The sequence below is a fragment of the Arachis hypogaea genome, chromosome 1 (assembly GCF_003086295.3).
Source record: "Arachis hypogaea cultivar Tifrunner chromosome 1, arahy.Tifrunner.gnm2.J5K5, whole genome shotgun sequence".
NCBI lineage: Eukaryota > Viridiplantae > Streptophyta > Magnoliopsida > Fabales > Fabaceae > Arachis > Arachis hypogaea.
The window spans coordinates 110,143,104-110,163,176 of NC_092036.1; the positions used below are offsets into that span (position 1 = coordinate 110,143,104).

A 20,073-nucleotide genomic window follows, 5' to 3' on the forward strand; every position below is an offset into this window, starting at 1 on the left:
TTTGCTTTGCCAACCAAGCTTTATGATAATTTATCGTATATTTGAACTTCGATTGAACAGCTGCAATGACAAGTTGGACCTTCAAGGATGGGTCGACTTCAATACGAGGCCTAATAGCATCCGCAATTGTGTCTGAATCCAGTTTCAGATGGTCTTGAGAAATTGTCCCCATAGTACACGCATGACTTCCATTGCATTGCCTAATTTCCCAACAATACTATCGCTGAATCAAACTAGCCCGAATAAGCCAATCACAATCTCTACCATACTGCAAGCATTTCGCATAAAACGTCAAAGACTCAGACTCGTAGATCCTATAATCGACCCCTTTAAAAAGGGTGTAATTCCTAATTGCCATGACCACAGCCTCTCAGAAACTAAATTCCATTCCAACAGCAAACTCACTATCTTGCAGAAACGGAATGCCTACAAACAACGAAGAACAATTTCAAAGTTCTATAAAAGTATATGTCATAATATTTAACGTCTTAATTAAAAATAAAATTAAAATATCACTAATTTGTAGCCGTTTTAATTCAGGCCCTTACAATATCAAGCAAAATAATAAAACTTATTTGTATCTTTTTATTTAGTGCAAAACAATCTTATTAACAACTACTTTAGAGACTTGTCAAAATTTGAAATATTGAAATAATCAACATTCTTTAAAAAAAATATTTTAACCAACATTCTTTAAAAAATGATAGTCACATACTTAGCTTTGCAAACTCAGGAAATTCCAGTGCGTGCATAGCGTTGAAGTCCAGAGCACGCATGAAAGATGGCACATTAAAGGAATGTTGGCTTGCTATCGTGTTTATTAAAACATGAACTTCTGTGTCATTTGCCTCGTTCCCTTCATTGTTTCCTCCCAACATGTTATTGTTGGCTAAGAACTCTTCTTCATTGTCACTACTGTTTACTTCCCAATCCGTGTTTTACCCTTCATTTAGCAATGATTCATCTGCTTTGTCACTAACAGCCAACTGCTCGAACTCAACATACAACTCTAATGTCGGCACCTGAGCTTGACTCTGTCGATAAAAAATTAACATCTCTAGCATAGTGGCTTCGTCGGTCACATTCATTAACTGAAACTGTATTACACCACTGGAATCTAACACCGATTGTCTGTATAAAAAGTTTCTCTTTTTGAAATATCACCATATATATGTTGACATAGTCTATTTTGTAAATAAATGACATTGTACAAAGCATAATAAAAGAAGTTGGACTCCTAGGAACAAATTTCACATCTTCAGTTGTGTGTGGTATAACCTTGCCATCAAAATGCACTAATAAACTCATGTTGCCTTACAGTACTCGTACAAGAAAGTTGTTACACCACTTAAACTAAAAATGTTGGAGACATTGAAGTTAATGAAAGAAAAAGTGGAAGAATGAAAAACAAAAATCTGAAAGGAGAGAAAGAATTTCTTTCTAATATGAGTTCGGTTATCTCCTTATATAAGAGAAAACAATAAAATTTTTATTAGAATTTTTTGCTACAAAACAGTAAACTTTTGCTACCAATACTACTAAATTATTACAATTTGACATACGAGATACAAAAACTATTAAGGGTGTGTTTGGCAAACACGTTGAGGAGGAGAGAAGCCCGTTTGAGCTTCTTGAAAGCTTCACTTTGATGTTTGGCAATTTTTATCTTTGTGAACGCAGAATTGATTCTGCCTCTCAACCCACGTTTAGGAGAAGCTCAAATATTTCTTTTTTACCAACCCTACCCTTCATTTTCTTCTATAAGAATGATACTAGTAACTATTATCTTCACAGTCATTCTTTGTAGTTCTTCCTACTTCTTCATAATTTTTTAGTTCTATTTTTTCATCAAAATCGTTCAGATTTATTTCAATCACTAACAAATTGAAATTTTTTATTTTTATTTGATTTTATTCATATGAATTTTATTTACGTTTTATGGTATTTTTTTTGTTTATATGATATATGTTGTTGGTTTTATGGAATTTTTATTATTTCTTATCTGTATAATTTTTTTCTATTTTTTGATGTACTCTATTTTTGTTTTGTATTAATTTTTTTATTTTTTATTCTGAATTTGTAAAATTTGTAATTATAATTGTAATTATTATATACTACGTTTATTATCAAAACTTTGAATAATATAAATTATGATTCTATAAAAAAAGGACAAAATAAATAAAAAATTAATTATAAGTAATAATAGAGTCATAAATAATAAAAATTTATAGTCTACAATAATACTAAATTAAAGAGTACTGACGATACTAAAAAAAATTATAGAATATTTTCTTTTTGTATGACATTATAAATTTATAGTACTCTCTTTTATATTTTTATTTTTTATTGTATTTATTTTATTTATATGATAAATATTTTTTATATTATTTTTTATAGTATTCTAATTTTGCAGGTATATAAAATTGATGTCTATTTTAATAAATTTTCATCTAAAAGTGATTTTGAATAGTATAATCCAAACAACATTTATTTTATTATAATCAATTTTGATATAAAGATTACCAAACATAAATCACGTTAATCCAAACTAACTTATCATCAAAATCAATTTTACAAAATCAATTTTATGCAAACTCTGATTTGCAAACTGTAATCCAAACACATACTAAATCAACCTACTAAAGAGAGCTTCTCGTAGTTTGTGAACTACTAGCATCATATCACCTGTATAAAGTCACCTTTTTCCTAAAAAAAAATAATTTCTTCCAACTTTTCTCAACTGAGAGGTACCTTTTTATTTAAAAAAAAAATCAAAATTCATCTCGCGATTGGCGAGAAAACTTTTTATAATTTTTTAATAAATCATCTCGCTATATGCAAGATATATGAATTTTGAATTAAAACTTTTAAAAAAGATCTTCTCGCCGTCAGCGAAAAAGTTGGAACCAGACCACCGCACTAAAATACATCACCCTCCAACCTCATCTCTAGGCATAACTCCAAAAATCAATGCATATCAAAATTTTTCGGCCTATTTCTAATGCATAAATTTCATAATTTTTTTAAATGTCACTTTCATCGTTTTGTCCTACCTTTTTCTTTTTCTTTTTTGGTCTTTTGTTGTCTGAATTTTGACCTACGTATCCTACCATTTTTGACAGGACAGGTTAATATGTCCAAATTGCCAAAAACAGGCAATCGGTCGAGGCAGATCGGAGCAAATTGTGGACCAATGGTTTGATCCCCCACTAAGGAAGGTGTCGTGGGAGCAATCAGCATAGTTCAACTTCACTTTGTTAAGAAATTCATGCCATAAAAATAGTTAGAATCTCCAAATATTTACATTACAAAGAACAAAAGATGCTTGTTCAACCCATTTATTAGTTGTTGAGGAATTATTCCAAGTCAGCATCAAAGAACCCAGCATCCTTCATTTCAGAGTAATATGCGTTATCCAAAAGAAAGTCTTCCTCCTGCATCAAGTGCAAATGCAAAACCTGATTTCCGTGCACAGAAGAAAACAAAAACGAAACAGTTAATCATAAAGGGGACTTACCTGGAAAAAATCTGCCAGAAAAGTTGCATAGAGAAATGGAAGATATAGAGAGTGGTAACAAAGCACAGTGAGATCATACAACCTGCAGATGGGAGGGATATCCATCACTCAGTGCAAAAGTTACAGAGATTGACAGGGTACCTATTCTACTAGGAAAATTCAAATGATTATTGTACTCATTCTATCTCGAACATGGAGCCGACTCGACTCACTCTCCTCTATCATTGGATGGAGTGTGAGACCTATATGGCTTGAATCTCACACCCAAAAAATGGCGAAGGGGAGTGAGAGATAATTATCAGTATCCAAAGAAGAATAAGTACAAATAACAAACTCTTTCTGCTTGCAAAGAAGTTATATAGGATTACCAGTTGCCAAGACTCATGCCAAGTCCTGCTAGCCCGCAAGAAAACAGGGCAATTGCACTGAAGACAAACATTACAACAACATAGTTGTGGAAAGCTGGCCTGGCTGCAGAGGTTACAAAATTTGGAAGTTAGAATATGAATTAATGGATCCATTTAGAACATATACTTGAAAGAATTAGATGTTATACTCACGAGGCAGCTTCTCCCTCCGTTTGGAGAAATGTACAAATAAGATGAAGCCATATGCCATAGCAAGCAATAATTTATGTATTATCCACAAACTCCACTTAAGTGTATGAGTGCTTCCAACATTGCGATTGAACAATGGGACCGAAAATCCAAATACAAAAATTGTCTGGTGTGGAAGTTTTAATCAAATGAAGACCAGTCAAGAAACCATATATAAAAGGGTGGCAAAAATCTAAAGCAGTCTATGACAGGAGAAATTTTTTGTGCTTAATATGGAAGAATAAGTAGCAATGAATGGAAACTTCTTAAAACAGTGAAAGAAACATTATATTTTGTTTTACATCATGTTTGATGCTTCAAGACTATCTTTCTTGATTGTGTTCATTGTAGTATTTCCTGTTCCTTCAAATAACGTCTCATTCATGGTCATCAATCTTGCTGGTATTAACAAATATGATACAAATTAGTACTTCTCTTCTTTGAATAGTGCTAATACAAATGTGTTGGCATTCTGAGGTGGTATATATTATTTGGAAATGCGACATGTGTTAAGATCAAGGATACATTGAAAATCAAAACAATCCAAATTTATAACTGGTGTAGAGGAAAATCACATGCAACTATAAAGGAGGAAACTAATAGGACAAATTACACAAATGGAAGTATGGAACTTATGGCCGGCAGCTAAAAATTTGATTTCCAATATCTATTTTTTGCGCATTTAGATTAGGTCTCCAATGATAAAAATGGCAATGGAGCCTCGTAGGAGTTCAATTTGACATACAAAAAAAATATGCTATGCTATTGGCAAAGGATTTGTAGAAACATATGTTGCAGCAAAAGAACACAGAATGCAGGGCCTATTTAGTATACACCACCAAATCATATTTAGATACACAAAGCATAAACTCTCACTACTTGGTTTTACAACAATGAAGCATAAACTCATCATTTTCATAGCAAAACTCATTAGCCAGATACTATTTAAAATTCAGGGTTAAAAATACCATGCAACAATCTGAAAATTCAAATTGCTAATAATTTTATTGAAGTGCAAAATTGATGCATGCAGGTATGGGAAATTCTGGCAGCCATCATGTGGAGTCAATACTCCACATTTCTTTTGCAAAGTGGCGCCCAACATTTCTTTTGCACCTTAGAGATTAGGAAAGAGGAAATAATGAAGATGGTATTGAAGATAAATCCCAATAATGAAGATAAAAATATTAAAATGAATTCTTAAACAACAAAAAATTTCGGCAACCCATAAAGTTAAATGTTAAAAGAAATAAAAAAAAAATACAGTTTTATTTTACACATTAAATAAAAAAAGCATAACACATGCATTTAGTATGCTTATATGAAAGAAACAACAATCTCACCTTAAGCAGGGCATCCACAAGGACAACAATTCCCGATACAAGGAAAGTGCGTGCTAGAGTTTCCATGCTATTCATGCAGTTGTCCTTGAGTAAGAAAGCCATCAAGCTTATCTCCAAACACAGCATACCAGCTGTTGTAAATAACGACAGGAAATTCCATGCAACCTCCTTTCCAGGAGAGCACTGCCATGCCTGCTTGAGCACAGGGAAACAAAAATATTCAAATTTGAAAGAAACAGAAGTGAGAAGAAGGAACTGTACAAATCCTATTGCCAAAATGGAGCAACAAAAGTGGTTCTAAAAATTTGAGAGAAAGCACAAAAAGAAATGAGAAATCAGGAAAGATAATGGTATAGATTCTGCTTGCAGCATGCAAATCACTTTCAGCCATTGGAATCTAAGAGAAAATAGTGTCCATCACAATTTAGATTTTTGAAGGTTACATTGTCACATGGCAAGAACAAACAGGTGTGAGATCCATCTTATCTTTATTAACTCACACAGCGGGAAATTTTCCTTTCAACGACAAAATCAATATACTTGGCAAAGGAAACTAATGAGAGAAATGACCATAAAAAATATGAACAATTTAATGGGAAGAGCAATATGTAAATTTAAGTGCAAGAATTCTGCGGGTATAAATTACAAAAATATTAGCAAACAACTAACAAACAACTGCGAAAGACATACTACCGAAACCCTATTGCGTGACCAGCCAAAGGAATAAGCACATGCAGAACAAAGCATCAATAGACTCGTCACAGAAACTATACACCCATCCTAAATTTCATACCACTGAGATCCCACTCTTTTAATACTCCATCAACCGTTATCTTCACAAAAAACAGAAATGATATATCCTCCCAACTATCTTCGAAATTTCCAAACAAAGAAAGTATTGGATGTTTTCTTTCAAGGTATTGAATGCACTTAAACATCTTCTTTACATAGGAGTTCAAGGCGATTATTAAGAATGTGTTTATGATGGTATATCATTAGTTCAGTACTCCTAAAGTTACCTCAAACATCTAAAGTTGAGTAATAGCTTGCACAATTTTACTTAATTTCAACTAGAAACTATGAAACCATTGAAACTACTCAAACACCATCAGTCCCTCACAACTAGTCCATTGCTAAATTAATTGCTTCTTCCTTAGCTTCTAAGCAAAAAACCAACAGTTGCAAAATAAAAAAGTAAATATAAGAGAACAAATTATCCAAATACAACTTCCTCACTATCTTTTCTTCCATTTCCTATAATCAGCCAATTAATACGCCAAACCAAGTAATTCCGAAGCGAAAGAACAAGAGATAGATATAAAATAACAAATAAAAAAAAATCAGGAGAAGGAAGTAGGTGATGTACCTGAAAAAACGACCAAGCGAGGTTTAAGAGGGTAACGAACCAAAGGAGGGCATAATAGGAAATCACAACATATGAGCCTCCATTAGCAAGCCTCTTGAGGTTCTTCCTTGCTTGCAGGGCCAGGTACAGAACGAATAGAATCGACAAAACGACAAGGAAGCTGTCGTACCAGAAGAACCTATCGCAGTCGTCCGACCTCAGATCCGCATCAACGGCCAGGATCGAAGATGACGAAGGTGACTCAGACATCGATGAATCGACGATCCGGATCTGCGCCTCTGGGAATCTCCTCCTCCACATAGTGTCAGTGTGAGAGGAAACTAAACCTGGAGTTTCAGAGGGATTTGGAGGAAGGGAAGACGCATTGTTGTTTTCGGTTAGGTTTGATTGATGCGAAGAAAAGTGGCGGCGGCGGCGGCGGCGGAGATCTTGGTGGTGGTGGTGGTGGTGGTGATTTTGACGATGGAGTTGTGTTTTACGAGTTTTTTTAATTTGAGGAAACGGTGACGACTGACGAGACACGATCGTAGGCAGGAAGGAACGAATAAAAAAATTTCTTTTGATTGTTGTAAATTTTTTATACAATTATTTAAAAAAAAATTGTTAACAAATATTCCACAAATACTTGTGGAAAATATTAGTGTAATATTTTTATTAAAATATATATTAAATCGTTACTATTATACTTTAATATTTTTCTAACAGAGCAAGATTAAAGGTTCTTAGATTCTTAAATCCTAAGCCCCTTTTATTTTTTTGGTATACACAGTGTATCTCACTTAATCTATTGAAATCTCTTTTCTCTTTACTTCTACCCCAGAATATTCTATCTAAAATTCTTTCCTTAGTGATTCAAATAACTTTTCATTACTTTCATTCGTATTTAATAGTTTTTTTTTATATTGTGTATTTGGAAATTTTTTAAATTAAAATTAATTAATTTGATTTGTAAATCAATTTTTTTTATTATTAGAAAATAAATAAAAAGTAATTTGATTTAAAAATGTCATGGTTTTAATTTGTCTTTACATATTAGTGTAAAGAAAATAGTCTAGAGAGAGGTAGTAATAGATTGTATAATATAAGTGGAGAGTAAAGGGAAAAAAATATATAATTGGAATTGGAGAGTCTCTATTCTTTTAATTCAGAGGACTGCAAATAGTGTTGCAGATTGTATGGCTAAAGCAGCTGCTTCTGTCGCGGATATTCACTCGAATTGGAGCCAACCATGGAGTGAGCTTCAACATCTAATAGATTTAGATATGACCCTAGCCAATTAATTTGGTTTTGTCTCTTTTTTCTTTCTTTTCTATTTAGTCACCAAAAAAAAAACTCAAATTAATTTATTCTCACTTAATTTACGATACAAATATAAACATTAATTTCTAAATCAATTCAGTTTTTATTTATATGATTTATCCCAAACGTAGTAATTAATTATTCACAATTTAATTCATTTTAATTTAATTCAATTTTAAAACAATTTGTTTTAAAACACACAAGTATGTATCTTTTTATTTGTAGCAATATGCCAAGGTAACTATTGATCAAGAGTTCAATAATGTTATGGCTAATGTGAAAAAGATCAATAAAAATGTATGGGAGTATAACTGTGAGTCATTTAACTCAATCATTGTGAGTGTGCGAGAAAAGAGTATACCTACAATGCTTGAGAACCTGAAGTTTTATATCATAAAAATCATGACTACACACAAAGATGCAATAATGATATATGCTGGCAAACTAACCCCTATACAACCTATACAAGTAAATAGGCTGAAAAAAAAGAAGAAGCAAGTTAATCACTGAAAAACAGTGGGTGGATGATGATGAGCATAACCAATTTGAAGTAAAAAAGTAAAAACATAAGATGAGAATGAATACAGGGAGAGGATCTGTTCATGTAAAAAGTGGCATTTGATTGGAGTTCATTATTTTCATAGAATTATAGCAATCCAAAAAAAGAATGAGAGGTCTAAAGATTATGTTCATCACAAACTCACAATGGAGACTTATATCAGAATTTTTTTGTACCATATTAATAGTGTGTCAAGTCAGAAATATTGAAAATATCATGAAGGACAACCATGTCTCTCACCTCCATATAAGAGGCCCATTGGTAGACCAACTAAGAAGAAGACTAAGGACAGTACTGAGTAACAATCTGGTAGCCAGTACAATGCCAAATGAAAGTAGTGAAATTACATGTAAAACCTGCAAAAAGGTAAAATATACTTGTTAATTAATTGGATGTCTCATACTTGTCAATTAATTTTCTAGAAATGTTGTTTATAGTCAATTCATAATTACTTTGTTGTTTGTGTATATACTAGGTTGCACATAATAGTAGGACATGTCTAGAAAAGTCTGACCAACCAGGCAACCAGCTGCTGAGGGTTAAGATGTGGATGAGGACCAAGTTAGAGAACAAGAGACAAATTAGGAGGACACCATCACCATCAACAACTATAACAAGAAGAAGACCTATTTTTATGAGAAGAAATCCTATTCAAATGAGAAAAAGAGAAAGGATGGCAATAAATTTGAGACCACCAACCAGCTCCACACCAAATGCAGCAGTTGCACCACCACTTTCACCTCAATTTAGGATTAAGAATGCTATTGTGAGGTTGCCTAGTGGGTCTGCACCTCCGATTTTAACTAGATCTTTGAGTGTTGCAGTCCAAAATAGTGGACTTAGACCAATGATATAAGGCCCAACAGCAAGGCTTAATATTTAAGCCTAAACTTCAGCTTCATTTAGGCCACCAAGTGTGACAAGAAAAACCATAGCAACGACAACCTAGGTCACTTAGAATAGATTTATGGTATGATAAATGTGTGAGGAGTGTGTTGTATACCTAGAATTGGAGGTTATCCAATCCATTAGGGTACCTAGGATTAGGAGTTGTCCAATCTACTGACAAAAAAAATATTGATTTATAGAGTTTATGCCAATCTCATCTTTGAGGAGGAAAAAAGTTAGTTCACCTCCAATAAAGCCTTTTAACATTGACAAGTAAAATTGATAAGGGATATTCTCCAGTTGGGTGATTTTTTGTTTATAATGTGTTTTAGATATGGAGTTTAACTCTTTAACATTTGTATTTTGGATGTTTTAAGTTTGTATCCCTTATTTTGTGTTTTGGATGTTATGTTTTCATAAGAACATCTATTGTAGTTTCATGTGTTGAAATTTTGAACTTTAGCTCTTTAAGGTTTAGTGCGTAACAGATTATCTGCAACTTCTTATTAATTCTAGTTTTTTGTCAATTTACTATAAAATTTGGATATCACATTCTTTACTATTTTGCTTCCAATTTTTACTAATTTTTAAAGGCAGCACTTTGATATGTTTAGCTTGCCCATAACTCATTCACAAATCTAAAGACATCATCACTCATTCATGATAAAATGCACTGCATCTTTATTATATTTCTGTTGAACAATGCAAAAGCTCTAAATTATGTCATCTCTAAACGCCAACATATAAAAATCTACCTACTTAGCCAAATAAAAAAGATTTACAGCCACATTTAATCCAACCATAGTATAAATGAACCCCAAAAGTACCAAGACCCTCCTAAAGTGCTCATTGATTTCATTCAGCAGAGGCAGCACCATTATCATCTTTTCAATCTCCATAGCATCTCCACACTTGTTTTAGATTTTGCTTTTCTTCTTTAAATCTGCGCTGCCTACCATTTTGTTGTTTCAGAATACTCTTAAATCTCATCCAACCACTAAAAATACCGCACTGCATTTCTTTGTTCTACCCAAAGACAGTGCATTCACAGATGAGAGAAAGAACACAAGAATAGATTTATTAGAGAAAATGTATTCCACAACTTACTTTTTACATAGGCATCGCAGAAATTATTTTTCAGGATTGCTAGTAGTTTTTTATTTCAACGAGACGACAAAAGCATATTTCGTTGTAGGTTTTCGTCGCATGCTTTGATTTTCCCTCCCTCTCGAAAGCATCCATCGATGGGTAACTTCTCCCCTACAGTAAATTTGTACGAGCTCGAACCAAATTCATCTTCTTTTTTATCAGTTTGGGACAACTCATATTGCAAATTAACAATTTAAGGTTCAAGACAAAAGAATTAGAATTTTTTCCAGCTTGTATCACTGTTAAATTAATTATAAAATTCAATTTCAGTAATTAGCTAAAAAAAATTGTCATATCAACATACGATGGCTACTTCAATATCATTCTCATCAAAGATATACACCAACAAAATCAGGAATATGCTTATTAATTTTTAAAATCTTTTAAAGATCATTTTATCGATAATATTATTCAGATATTATTTTATTAACGTTACAATCTTTCAAGTACTGAATTGATATTTATCACAAACATAAACAGTCTAAACAATATTTAAGCATTAATATTGGTGTTATCCGTAGCTTGTGATCGATTAGTTACAGGGATCATTGCTCCCAAATTGTTATTTTATAAAAAGAAAAAAAATACTTAATATTTTCTTCACATACACCCCAAAATTCCACCACCTTATACGGAAGGAGTTGCATCTGAACTTGACTACTTAGCACACCCTCATTCTTAAATATATTTCAAGTAATCAAGTTATATAAGTAAATTAATTGACTTCATTAACTAGTGTAAGTGTGGAATGAAACCGACTTAATAGGTAAGAGAAAATAACAAGATATCCCTGCTGTAAACTTTTTTACACATTTTTGGTCTTGAATCTTTACATGCAACCAGTAATCAGAGCCCAAGTGTAAACTCTGACCACAACAAATGCAAAGGCTGGATCCCAAGCCAAATCATAGTCCGGATAAGTGGAGTTTTCTATAACTAGTGTTGAATATGGACATATTTATAGTTTAAATTGAGGTATTTAGAATTAAAAATTGTCCAATCCATAGGTTAGTATAATGTGAGTGGATGTGTGAATATATTTGTATGACCAATATATATATATATCCCAAATTGTTTTCGTCCAGCAGTCTAAGCTAATATAATAGTTTCCTACTCTTGTTGAGCTTAAAGTCACACTTGGTCTTGATCCTTCAACAGAAGATTTCAAATAACGAAAGTAAGAATCTAACACATCATAAACACGCTGACCACGACAAAAAAAAAAAAAAATCACACGTCATACACAGAGTAGATTCTTTAACTCTCAACAAAAGGAAGATGTTAAAAAGTTAAGTAAATTTATAGTCAACAACCGTTATTACATAAGGAATTGAATATTCCTTATTCCATTCAGACAAAGACAAGTATTTAACAAAAACAAAGGAATTTCGAAGTCTTATACAACCTTAAACTTGTAGTTGTCCAAAAAAGTGACCTATATAGTATATACTCTCTACAATATTGTCATACACTTTTCACTCTTCCATTTCATCCTCATCATCAACCTCCTCAATCTTCATCTTCTTCACGGTCTGAGCAGCAGCATCAGAAGCTGGTCTATTGGGTATCTGAATCAGAATATCTGACCTCTGGCCAGTTGTGGGGTTAACAACGCCTCCATTCTTCTCCACACGGTAGGCTAAGTCATTGCCGTTGGTACCAGCATCTATATAAACTGTTGAGTTCTCATCAATTTCTTCCCTCACAAGCATTCTTGACAACTCTGTCACCACCTTCCTCTCAAGCCACCTCCTTATTGGTCTTGCACCATACACCTACAGGTAACCAAAAAGCCATTCAGTACTACTAAATCAATATGAGAAATATCAATTTACAAATCAATATATGTTGAAATTGATGCTCACCGGATCATAGCTCTCGGCAAGTATGTAGTCGAGTGCTGCATCTGTAACTGCTAAGGCTATTCCCCTCTCAGCAAGACGAAGAGCAACATCCTTCATTTGAAGCCTTGCAACCTTCCTCAGTTGATCATGTGAGAGTGGATCAAACACCACAATCTCATCAAGTCTGTTCAACAATTCTGGCCTGAAGTGCTTCCTTACCTATGGGTTTCAAAAAGAAGATATAGAATCAGTATCATAAGTCATAGCAAGTAGAACATAAACATTTGTAAGATGTGTATTTAGGAGTGATAGGGTACCTCCTGCATTACTCTATCACGAGCAACTTGCATGGTACATTTTCCTGAAAGCCCACTTAGGAGATGTTCTGCACCGAGGTTTGAAGTCATGATGATGACGGTGTTTCTGAAGTCCACGGTGCGGCCCTGGCCGTCAGTTAACCTTCCATCATCTAGAACCTGAAGGAGAGTGTTGAACACAGATGTATGTGCCTTCTCAACCTCATCAAAGAGTACAACGCTATATGGTCGTCGCCGCACAGCTTCGGTCAACTGACCTCCTTCCTCATGTCCAACATACCTGAAAAACCAGTGAGTTTTGAATTCTTATTACTAAAAGGAGGCATGACAATCAACATGAATTCAGCAATGCACTTACCCTGGTGGTGCACCAATCAACCGCGAAACTGAGTGCTGCTCCATGTACTCAGACATGTCGATTCGGACCAGCTGATTCTCATCATCAAAGAGCTGTTCAGCAAGAGCCTTTGCAAGCTCCGTTTTACCTACACCTGTTGGACCCAAGAACAGGAATGAGCCAGTTGGTTGTTGAGGTCTCCCTAGTCCAGCTCTTGATCTCAATACAGCCTCAGCAACCGCATTAACTGCTTGATCTTGTCCCACAACTCTAGTGTGCAGCCTCTCAGCAAGGCCAATCAGCCTCTCTTTCTCATTCTGGCCGAGCCTCGTCACTGGTATGCCAGTCCAGCGGCTCACAACCTCAGCTATCTGGTCTGGTCCAACAGTTTCCGTTAACATTATGTTCTCCTCAGTGTTCCCTTCAAGCTGTTGAATCGCAGTTTCCACTTCTTGAATTGCGCCATATCGAAGGTCTGCAGCTCGTGCTAGATCATATCTTCTCTCAGCCTCTTGGAGAGCATAAAGGAGCTCCTCACGCTTCTGCTTGAGCCTTCTAATCTCATCCACCCTCTCCTTCTCTTTTCTGTACTTCATCATCAAAGGTTGGAGCTTGTCTCTTAAGTCATCAAGTTCTTTTCTCACCTGAACATAGCACATATATCAGAAGTTTAGAACCATCAGGAATACAAATATGAAACGATTAACTCAACAATGCAGCAAAACCAATACTCACTTCAACAAGACGAGCTTTGCTAGCTTTGTCCTTCTCTTTCTCAAGGGCATGAAGTTCAACTTCGAGCTGCATTCTCTTCCTTTCAAGGTTATCAATTTCCTCAGGTTGGCTATCAAGTTGAACTCTCACATTTGCGCAAGCCTCATCAACCAAATCAATAGCCTTATCAGGAAGATGACGCCCTAAACAAGCATAGACATTGTAAGCATATAGCACCGAAAAAAACATAATCCAAATCAGAAACAATTCGAAACTGAAATAACAATAATAAGCATACCCGTGATGTATCTACTAGACAATTGAGCTGCCACAACCAGCGCACGATCCTGAATCCTAACACCATGATGACCTTCGTATCGCTCTTTTAGGCCACGAAGAATGCTAATAGTGTCTGGCACGCTGGGTTCAGCCACATAGACTTGCTGGAATCTTCTTTCGAATGCTGCATCCTTCTCCACATACTTCCTGTACTCCTCAAGAGTGGTGGCACCAATGCACCTTAGTTGGCCACGAGCAAGCATTGGTTTGAAGAGGTTTGCAGCGTCCATTGACCCTTCAGTTCTACCAGCCCCAAGAACAAGATGAATCTCATCAATGAAGAGAATAACCTTCCCCTGAGCCTCCTCCACTTCTTTCAAAACAGCCTTCAATCTCTCCTCAAATTCTCCCCTATACTTTGCACCGGCAACCAACGCCCCCATATCCAATGCAATCAGCCTGACATCAGCAAGATTGCTAGGAACATCACCCCTCACTATCCTCTGAGCCAATCCTTCCACCACAGCAGTTTTCCCAACTCCAGGCTCACCAATGAGAACCGGGTTGTTCTTCGTCCTCCGGGATAAAATCCTCACAACCCTTCTTATCTCCTCGTCACGGCCAATGACAGGATCAAGCTTCCCAGCTTGCTCAACAAGATCCCTACCATAAGTTTTCAGTGCCTGAAATGTTGTGTCCCCTGAGGCACTCTCAACTTTCCTCCCTTCCTTCCCTCTAAGCTTCTCCACTTCAGATTTAATCCTAGCAGTGGCAAAGCCAGCTTCTTTCAACAAATCCCCAATTTGGGAATCTTCAAGAATCCCAAGTATCAAGTGATCAACTGCCAAATGAGTATCACCCCTTGATTTCTGAAGTGCCTGTGCCCTCCTTATTGCTTTGATGAGGCTGGTGCTTCCAGGAATCTCATCAGGAGGTGGTGACTGGCACGGTAGCTTCTTCAATGCCTGGTTGAATACCCTCTCGGCAGCGTGCGCCGATTCTTCGCCACCGGCACTAGAAATTGCTTGGAAGAAGATTCCAGTGGGATCGGAGATCAGTGCTGCGGCAATGTGGAGGGGAGTGAATTGTGCATGGCCAGCATTCATTGCCAGCTCATGGGCGCTGGCAAGAGCCTCATTAGTCTTGTGTGTGAACTTCTCAGGATTCATCTATAACAACCTGCACAATAAACATTGCAGGGGAATTGAGAAAAGCTAAAAACAAAAAATCTCATTGATTATTGATTACAATTACGTACTCGGAATGCAAATTACAATGTTTCAAAGGCATTTCGCTTCGCTTACTCTTTCAATTATACAATGAATTAAAAAATAAAATTAAAAAACTAAGTTATACAGCATAATTCTAAATAAAGAATTAACGAAATTTCAGTCCAGAATAAAACAAACTGCAAAACAGAGCAACCTTGAAACAGAAACAGAAGAAGAAGGAAAATCCGAAAATGACAAGCCATACATACCTTAAGCGGCGAAGATGAGGAAAGAGTATTAAGAATTAGAGAGCGCGAACGTATCTTGATCGGAAATTCGGAATGCAGGTGTTTTTGTGTTTGTGTTTGAGCTAAGAAGATATTCACAGTCGCCTTTGCGTATACAGTGTCTGGTTATGTTTGGAATTAGAAAAGAGAAAAACGAAGGATGGTTTTGGGAAGCGTTTAGCTTAGAACTTGGCTTGTTTTTCGAACAAAGTGAATCGGTGAGAGGAGGGAAGAGAAATGAGTATTTGTTGAGGCCAGAAGATGAATCGGAACGGTTCTGGACGTTTCCTAATGAAAGCGGGAGAAAGTACTAGACCCTTCCACTCAATTCTATTCGCTTCTCTTCTATTTTTCCGCTCTTCTTTTCCAACAATTCCATCAAACTCGTCATTTTTTTTTCCTTTTTGGTAAGTAATTCGTTATTCATTTACTCAATTATTATTGGTGCCCCAAAATCGGTTTTCTTCCTTGCGATTTCGTTAATTCGCTCGGTTTTTTTTTTTTTTTTTTGTTAACAGTCAAATTTATAATCACCCATTCTTTAAATTAATCTTCAAATGATTTTTTTAGTTATATTAGTCTTTGAAAGATAAAATGTAAGTCAAATTAATTTTTCTATTAGTTAGATCATAACGTGTCACGTTAAGTGTCACATGACATGATAATATAATAGGTCAATACCACGTGTCATCAGATGATTGATTGACATGTCAGATCAGTGACACCTAACATGTCACGTGTCACTTGACATGTAAGAGTTATTTAGAATTAAAATAGTTCTTAAAAATCCAAATGTAAATTATTTTCATCCCTAAAATTTTAAAAATTAATCAAATTAGTCTTTATATAATTTTTTATTTTTTTCATAATATTAAATTTAAAATATATTTTAATAGTACTAATTTTAATATTATTTTTAGACCTTAATAAACAAAATTATCTTTATATAAAATAATAAAAATAATTAAATTAGTATAAAGTTATTTTGTCATTTATATTTTAAAATTTTACTTTTTAAAATTATAATTTTTTATAGTAAATTTTTTTATTTAAACGAATTTATTAAATTATTGTTGATTATATATTAAAAAATTTAATATTTTAAATCTCATTAAATAATATAGTAGTTGTTTTAAATTTTAAATCTTTTAAATTTTTAAAATTATAATTTTTATTATTATTTAATCTATATGATAGAACTCAATAATTAAAAAATTGATTTGTCGGATCACTTGTTGAATCTTAATATTTTAATATAAAATATTTATATGGTAGAATTCAAATTATTGTTGAATCTTAATAACTAGTATATAACTAGTATATACTAAAAGTTTTAATATTTTGGATTTCACTAAATAAATATAGTAGTTATTTTAAATATTTTAATCTTGCCCAGTACTCTCACGTATGCCGAAGGTGCATGCGTACGTGACACTATTAAACGTTGAATTCGCACGTACACGGAAGTGTCTTGCGTACATGAGCCAATGCTTCTGTCCGTGTACTTTCGTACGCGACTATGGTCTGTGTACGCGACTCTGCCAAATTTTGAACTCATGCGTACGCGGAAGGCATGCATACACATGACCATCCTGTTTTACTGAAAATGAATTTTTAAGTTCTCAACCATTCTTTTAGTATTCTAAACCTTTGTAAACCCTATTATGAGTCTAGAGCCAGTGTAATAGAGGATAGAGGAATTAGGAATGAGATCTAATGAGGCGAGACAATGAAGTGGAGAAAGATAGATTAAATGTAATGAGAGATATGATGAGGATGATTATGATAATGCTAAAAGATTATGATTGATTTTGATTGTGGATGATTAGTATGATTAAGATAATGAGAGATAACGATGATTGAGTTTGAGTATTATTTTGAATGAAGTGAAATGATATTGAGGGTGAATTTGATAAAGAAATTGAATATGATTGAGACATACCTGCCTGGGTAGATGCAGTGGCGTTGTTCCACTTGCTCCGGGTTAGGGTTTGAGCTCCCGGAATAGATGCAAGGGTGTAGTTCGCCCCACTTGCTCCCGATTGAGAATGATACCTCTGGGGTAGAAGCAGGGATTGTGGTTTTGTTCCGCTTGCTCCTAGTTGATGTTTGAGATCTTGGGATAGACGCAAGAATTGTGGTTTTGTCCCGCTTGTTCCCAGTTGATGTTTAAACTTTTGTGGTAGACGCAAGGATTGTAGTTTTATCTCGCTTGCTCCCAGTTGGAATGTTGACCATCCATCACAAGATGTAGCCGAACACTTAGACCTTCTCGGATGTTCTCCCATGATATTGATATATGATTCTGAGCTCAGGGATGCGCGCACACAGGGACTGTCCAAGGTTCGCTATCGAACATGTTAGGCTTGGCTGTATAACCGACAAATGATATCATCAGTGTCACTTGACGCTGAGGGTTGTTCTATTTTGAGTTTGGAGAGTTGTGAAGACAATGATAAAGGTGAATTAGACTAGAATCCCTCATGATAGTTGCCTAATTACGGCTTAGTGAGAATCTAGGATGGAAAGACTGATGTATGGGAGATTAAGATTGCTTAGAGAGTTCATGTTACCTTATATCGTATTTTGTTTGGCATTTTTACCGTATTGGGAACCCACGGGTCAGGGGTTCTCATTCCGTATATATTCCTTGTTTTTCATATGCAAGTCCTAGTGCTCTGCAATGAGCTGGAGTTTGTCTGGAAGACGGCAATGTTTATTTTGAATTCTGTTTTGTATTTTGTTTAGAATCTCTCCCCCTTATTTTCGAAGACTTTAATCATGTATATGTATATATTTTCTTCTGAAACCTTGCCTATAGAGGCTTTGATGTATTTTGGGAGAGATAAGATCTATTATCAACTGTTTTATTATGCTATAATCCTAGCCGACCTAAACTTCGCAGGTCGTGACTAGTGGCTATCATACATATGTTTATGTATATATTCTGTCTTTACCATATTCTTCCTTTAAGTTTCCATTTTACCTTGCTCTTCTGAACGCCCTATTCTTCCGTACATGTGTGTTTGCGCTCATGATTTCCTTTTATTCATCTTCAGGCTTCTCGTTTAAATTTTTTTTTTCTAACTATATATGTATTCTAACTCCACCTTGAGTTGTACCACCTTATTATCATTGACTTACTCGAGTATAAGAATTTGAATGTTAGGGTGTTACACATCTTCCACACACCATCATTGAGAAAGAGATCATGAATCTTATTTATGTAATACCCCGTTATCCTAAGCCTTACCTCTAGCTGTAAAGCAAATGATAACAAAGTGCCACGACAGTTCTAAAGCTTATAATATATAATATATATCCAATAATTCATATAAATAGAAGCCCGATGAAGGAATAAAGCTCAAAATCGTATAAAGCGGAATTACAAAATGTGAAGTGTTCACACACGATGACTAAATGCATAGGTACGAACAGAACAAGACATAATATATATAAAACCTTGTAGATAGCTTTAGGATACACAAGGTAATAATTAAAGTAAACAACATATAGATATATATATATATATATATATATATATATATATATATATATAAGTATGATATACAAAAAGAGGACTAGTCATAGCCTGCGGAGTTTAGGACGGCTAGTCAAACTGAATACAACATAGTTTTGAAGTTTAAAACAACAACAACCTATCTCTCAAAGTTTTCAGGAATAAAGCCTCTATGGAAACAAAGTTAAATATACAAAAGGTGAGAGAATACTACAACAAAAGTAATGTAGAATAAAATCTAAGAAAGATCAGTCTCCACTTTGTCACTATGTCTGCAAACTCACCATGGTGGGTTGCGACCTGCATCTGAAAAACAATAATATATGGTATGAGAATTGGAGGTTCTCAGTATGATAACAGTACCCAATGTATAAGATGTAAGGTCCCAGGATGCCAAAGGCAATCCTAGAACTTCACATCAAACAAAGATTCAAGCTTAACGAGATAATTAAATTAAACCATAAACCATAAATAGAGTTATCTAAACATAGGAGATTTCTAACTAATACCAATCACACCGCTGTATCCCATAACCTTCACCATCCTAACCTCCGTGCAATCCCATCGCCACCGCCTTCCAATCCTCCTAAACGCCAGACAATCACAAGTATATGCAAACAAGTAATACACAGGTAATATTCAAGTATAGTAAGTAATTCAAGGAGCAAGTAGGCATATTATACATTTAGGCAAACTGCAAGTAATCAAAGCAAACAAGCACATAAGAGATGCATATGATGAATGCATGTCCTATTATATTGGCTGTGATATCACATGTCGGTTATAGTGCCAAACCCGACACAAAATCCAGTCGGCAACTCCCGGATTAGTCTCTCTGTTGCGAAAA

General features: G+C 34.7%; 2 protein-coding genes across 2 annotated transcripts; both read right to left on the reverse strand.

Annotated features, from left to right (window-relative positions):
- Nucleotides 1–3,253: 3,253 nt before the first annotated feature.
- On the reverse strand, nt 3,254–7,680 carry LOC112709691 (protein CANDIDATE G-PROTEIN COUPLED RECEPTOR 2). Its single transcript, XM_025761596.3, has 6 exons — nt 6,823–7,680; nt 5,457–5,648; nt 4,078–4,240; nt 3,886–3,988; nt 3,518–3,599; nt 3,254–3,434 (listed from the first exon to the last, which is right to left on the reverse strand). Exons 1-6 carry the CDS (start codon nt 7,120–7,122, stop codon nt 3,357–3,359), a joined length of 918 nt encoding a protein of 305 aa, XP_025617381.1. The 5' UTR covers nt 7,123–7,680; the 3' UTR covers nt 3,254–3,356.
- Nucleotides 7,681–11,996: 4,316 nt separating this feature from the next.
- On the reverse strand, nt 11,997–16,139 carry LOC112709701 (chaperone protein ClpB1). Its single transcript, XM_025761608.3, has 7 exons — nt 15,689–16,139; nt 14,228–15,387; nt 13,951–14,132; nt 13,237–13,859; nt 12,879–13,158; nt 12,583–12,780; nt 11,997–12,492 (listed from the first exon to the last, which is right to left on the reverse strand). The coding sequence occupies exons 2-7, from the start codon at nt 15,375–15,377 to the stop codon at nt 12,193–12,195; spliced, it is 2,733 nt and encodes a 910-aa protein (XP_025617393.1). The 5' UTR covers nt 15,378–15,387; nt 15,689–16,139; the 3' UTR covers nt 11,997–12,192.
- Nucleotides 16,140–20,073: the final 3,934 nt, after the last annotated feature.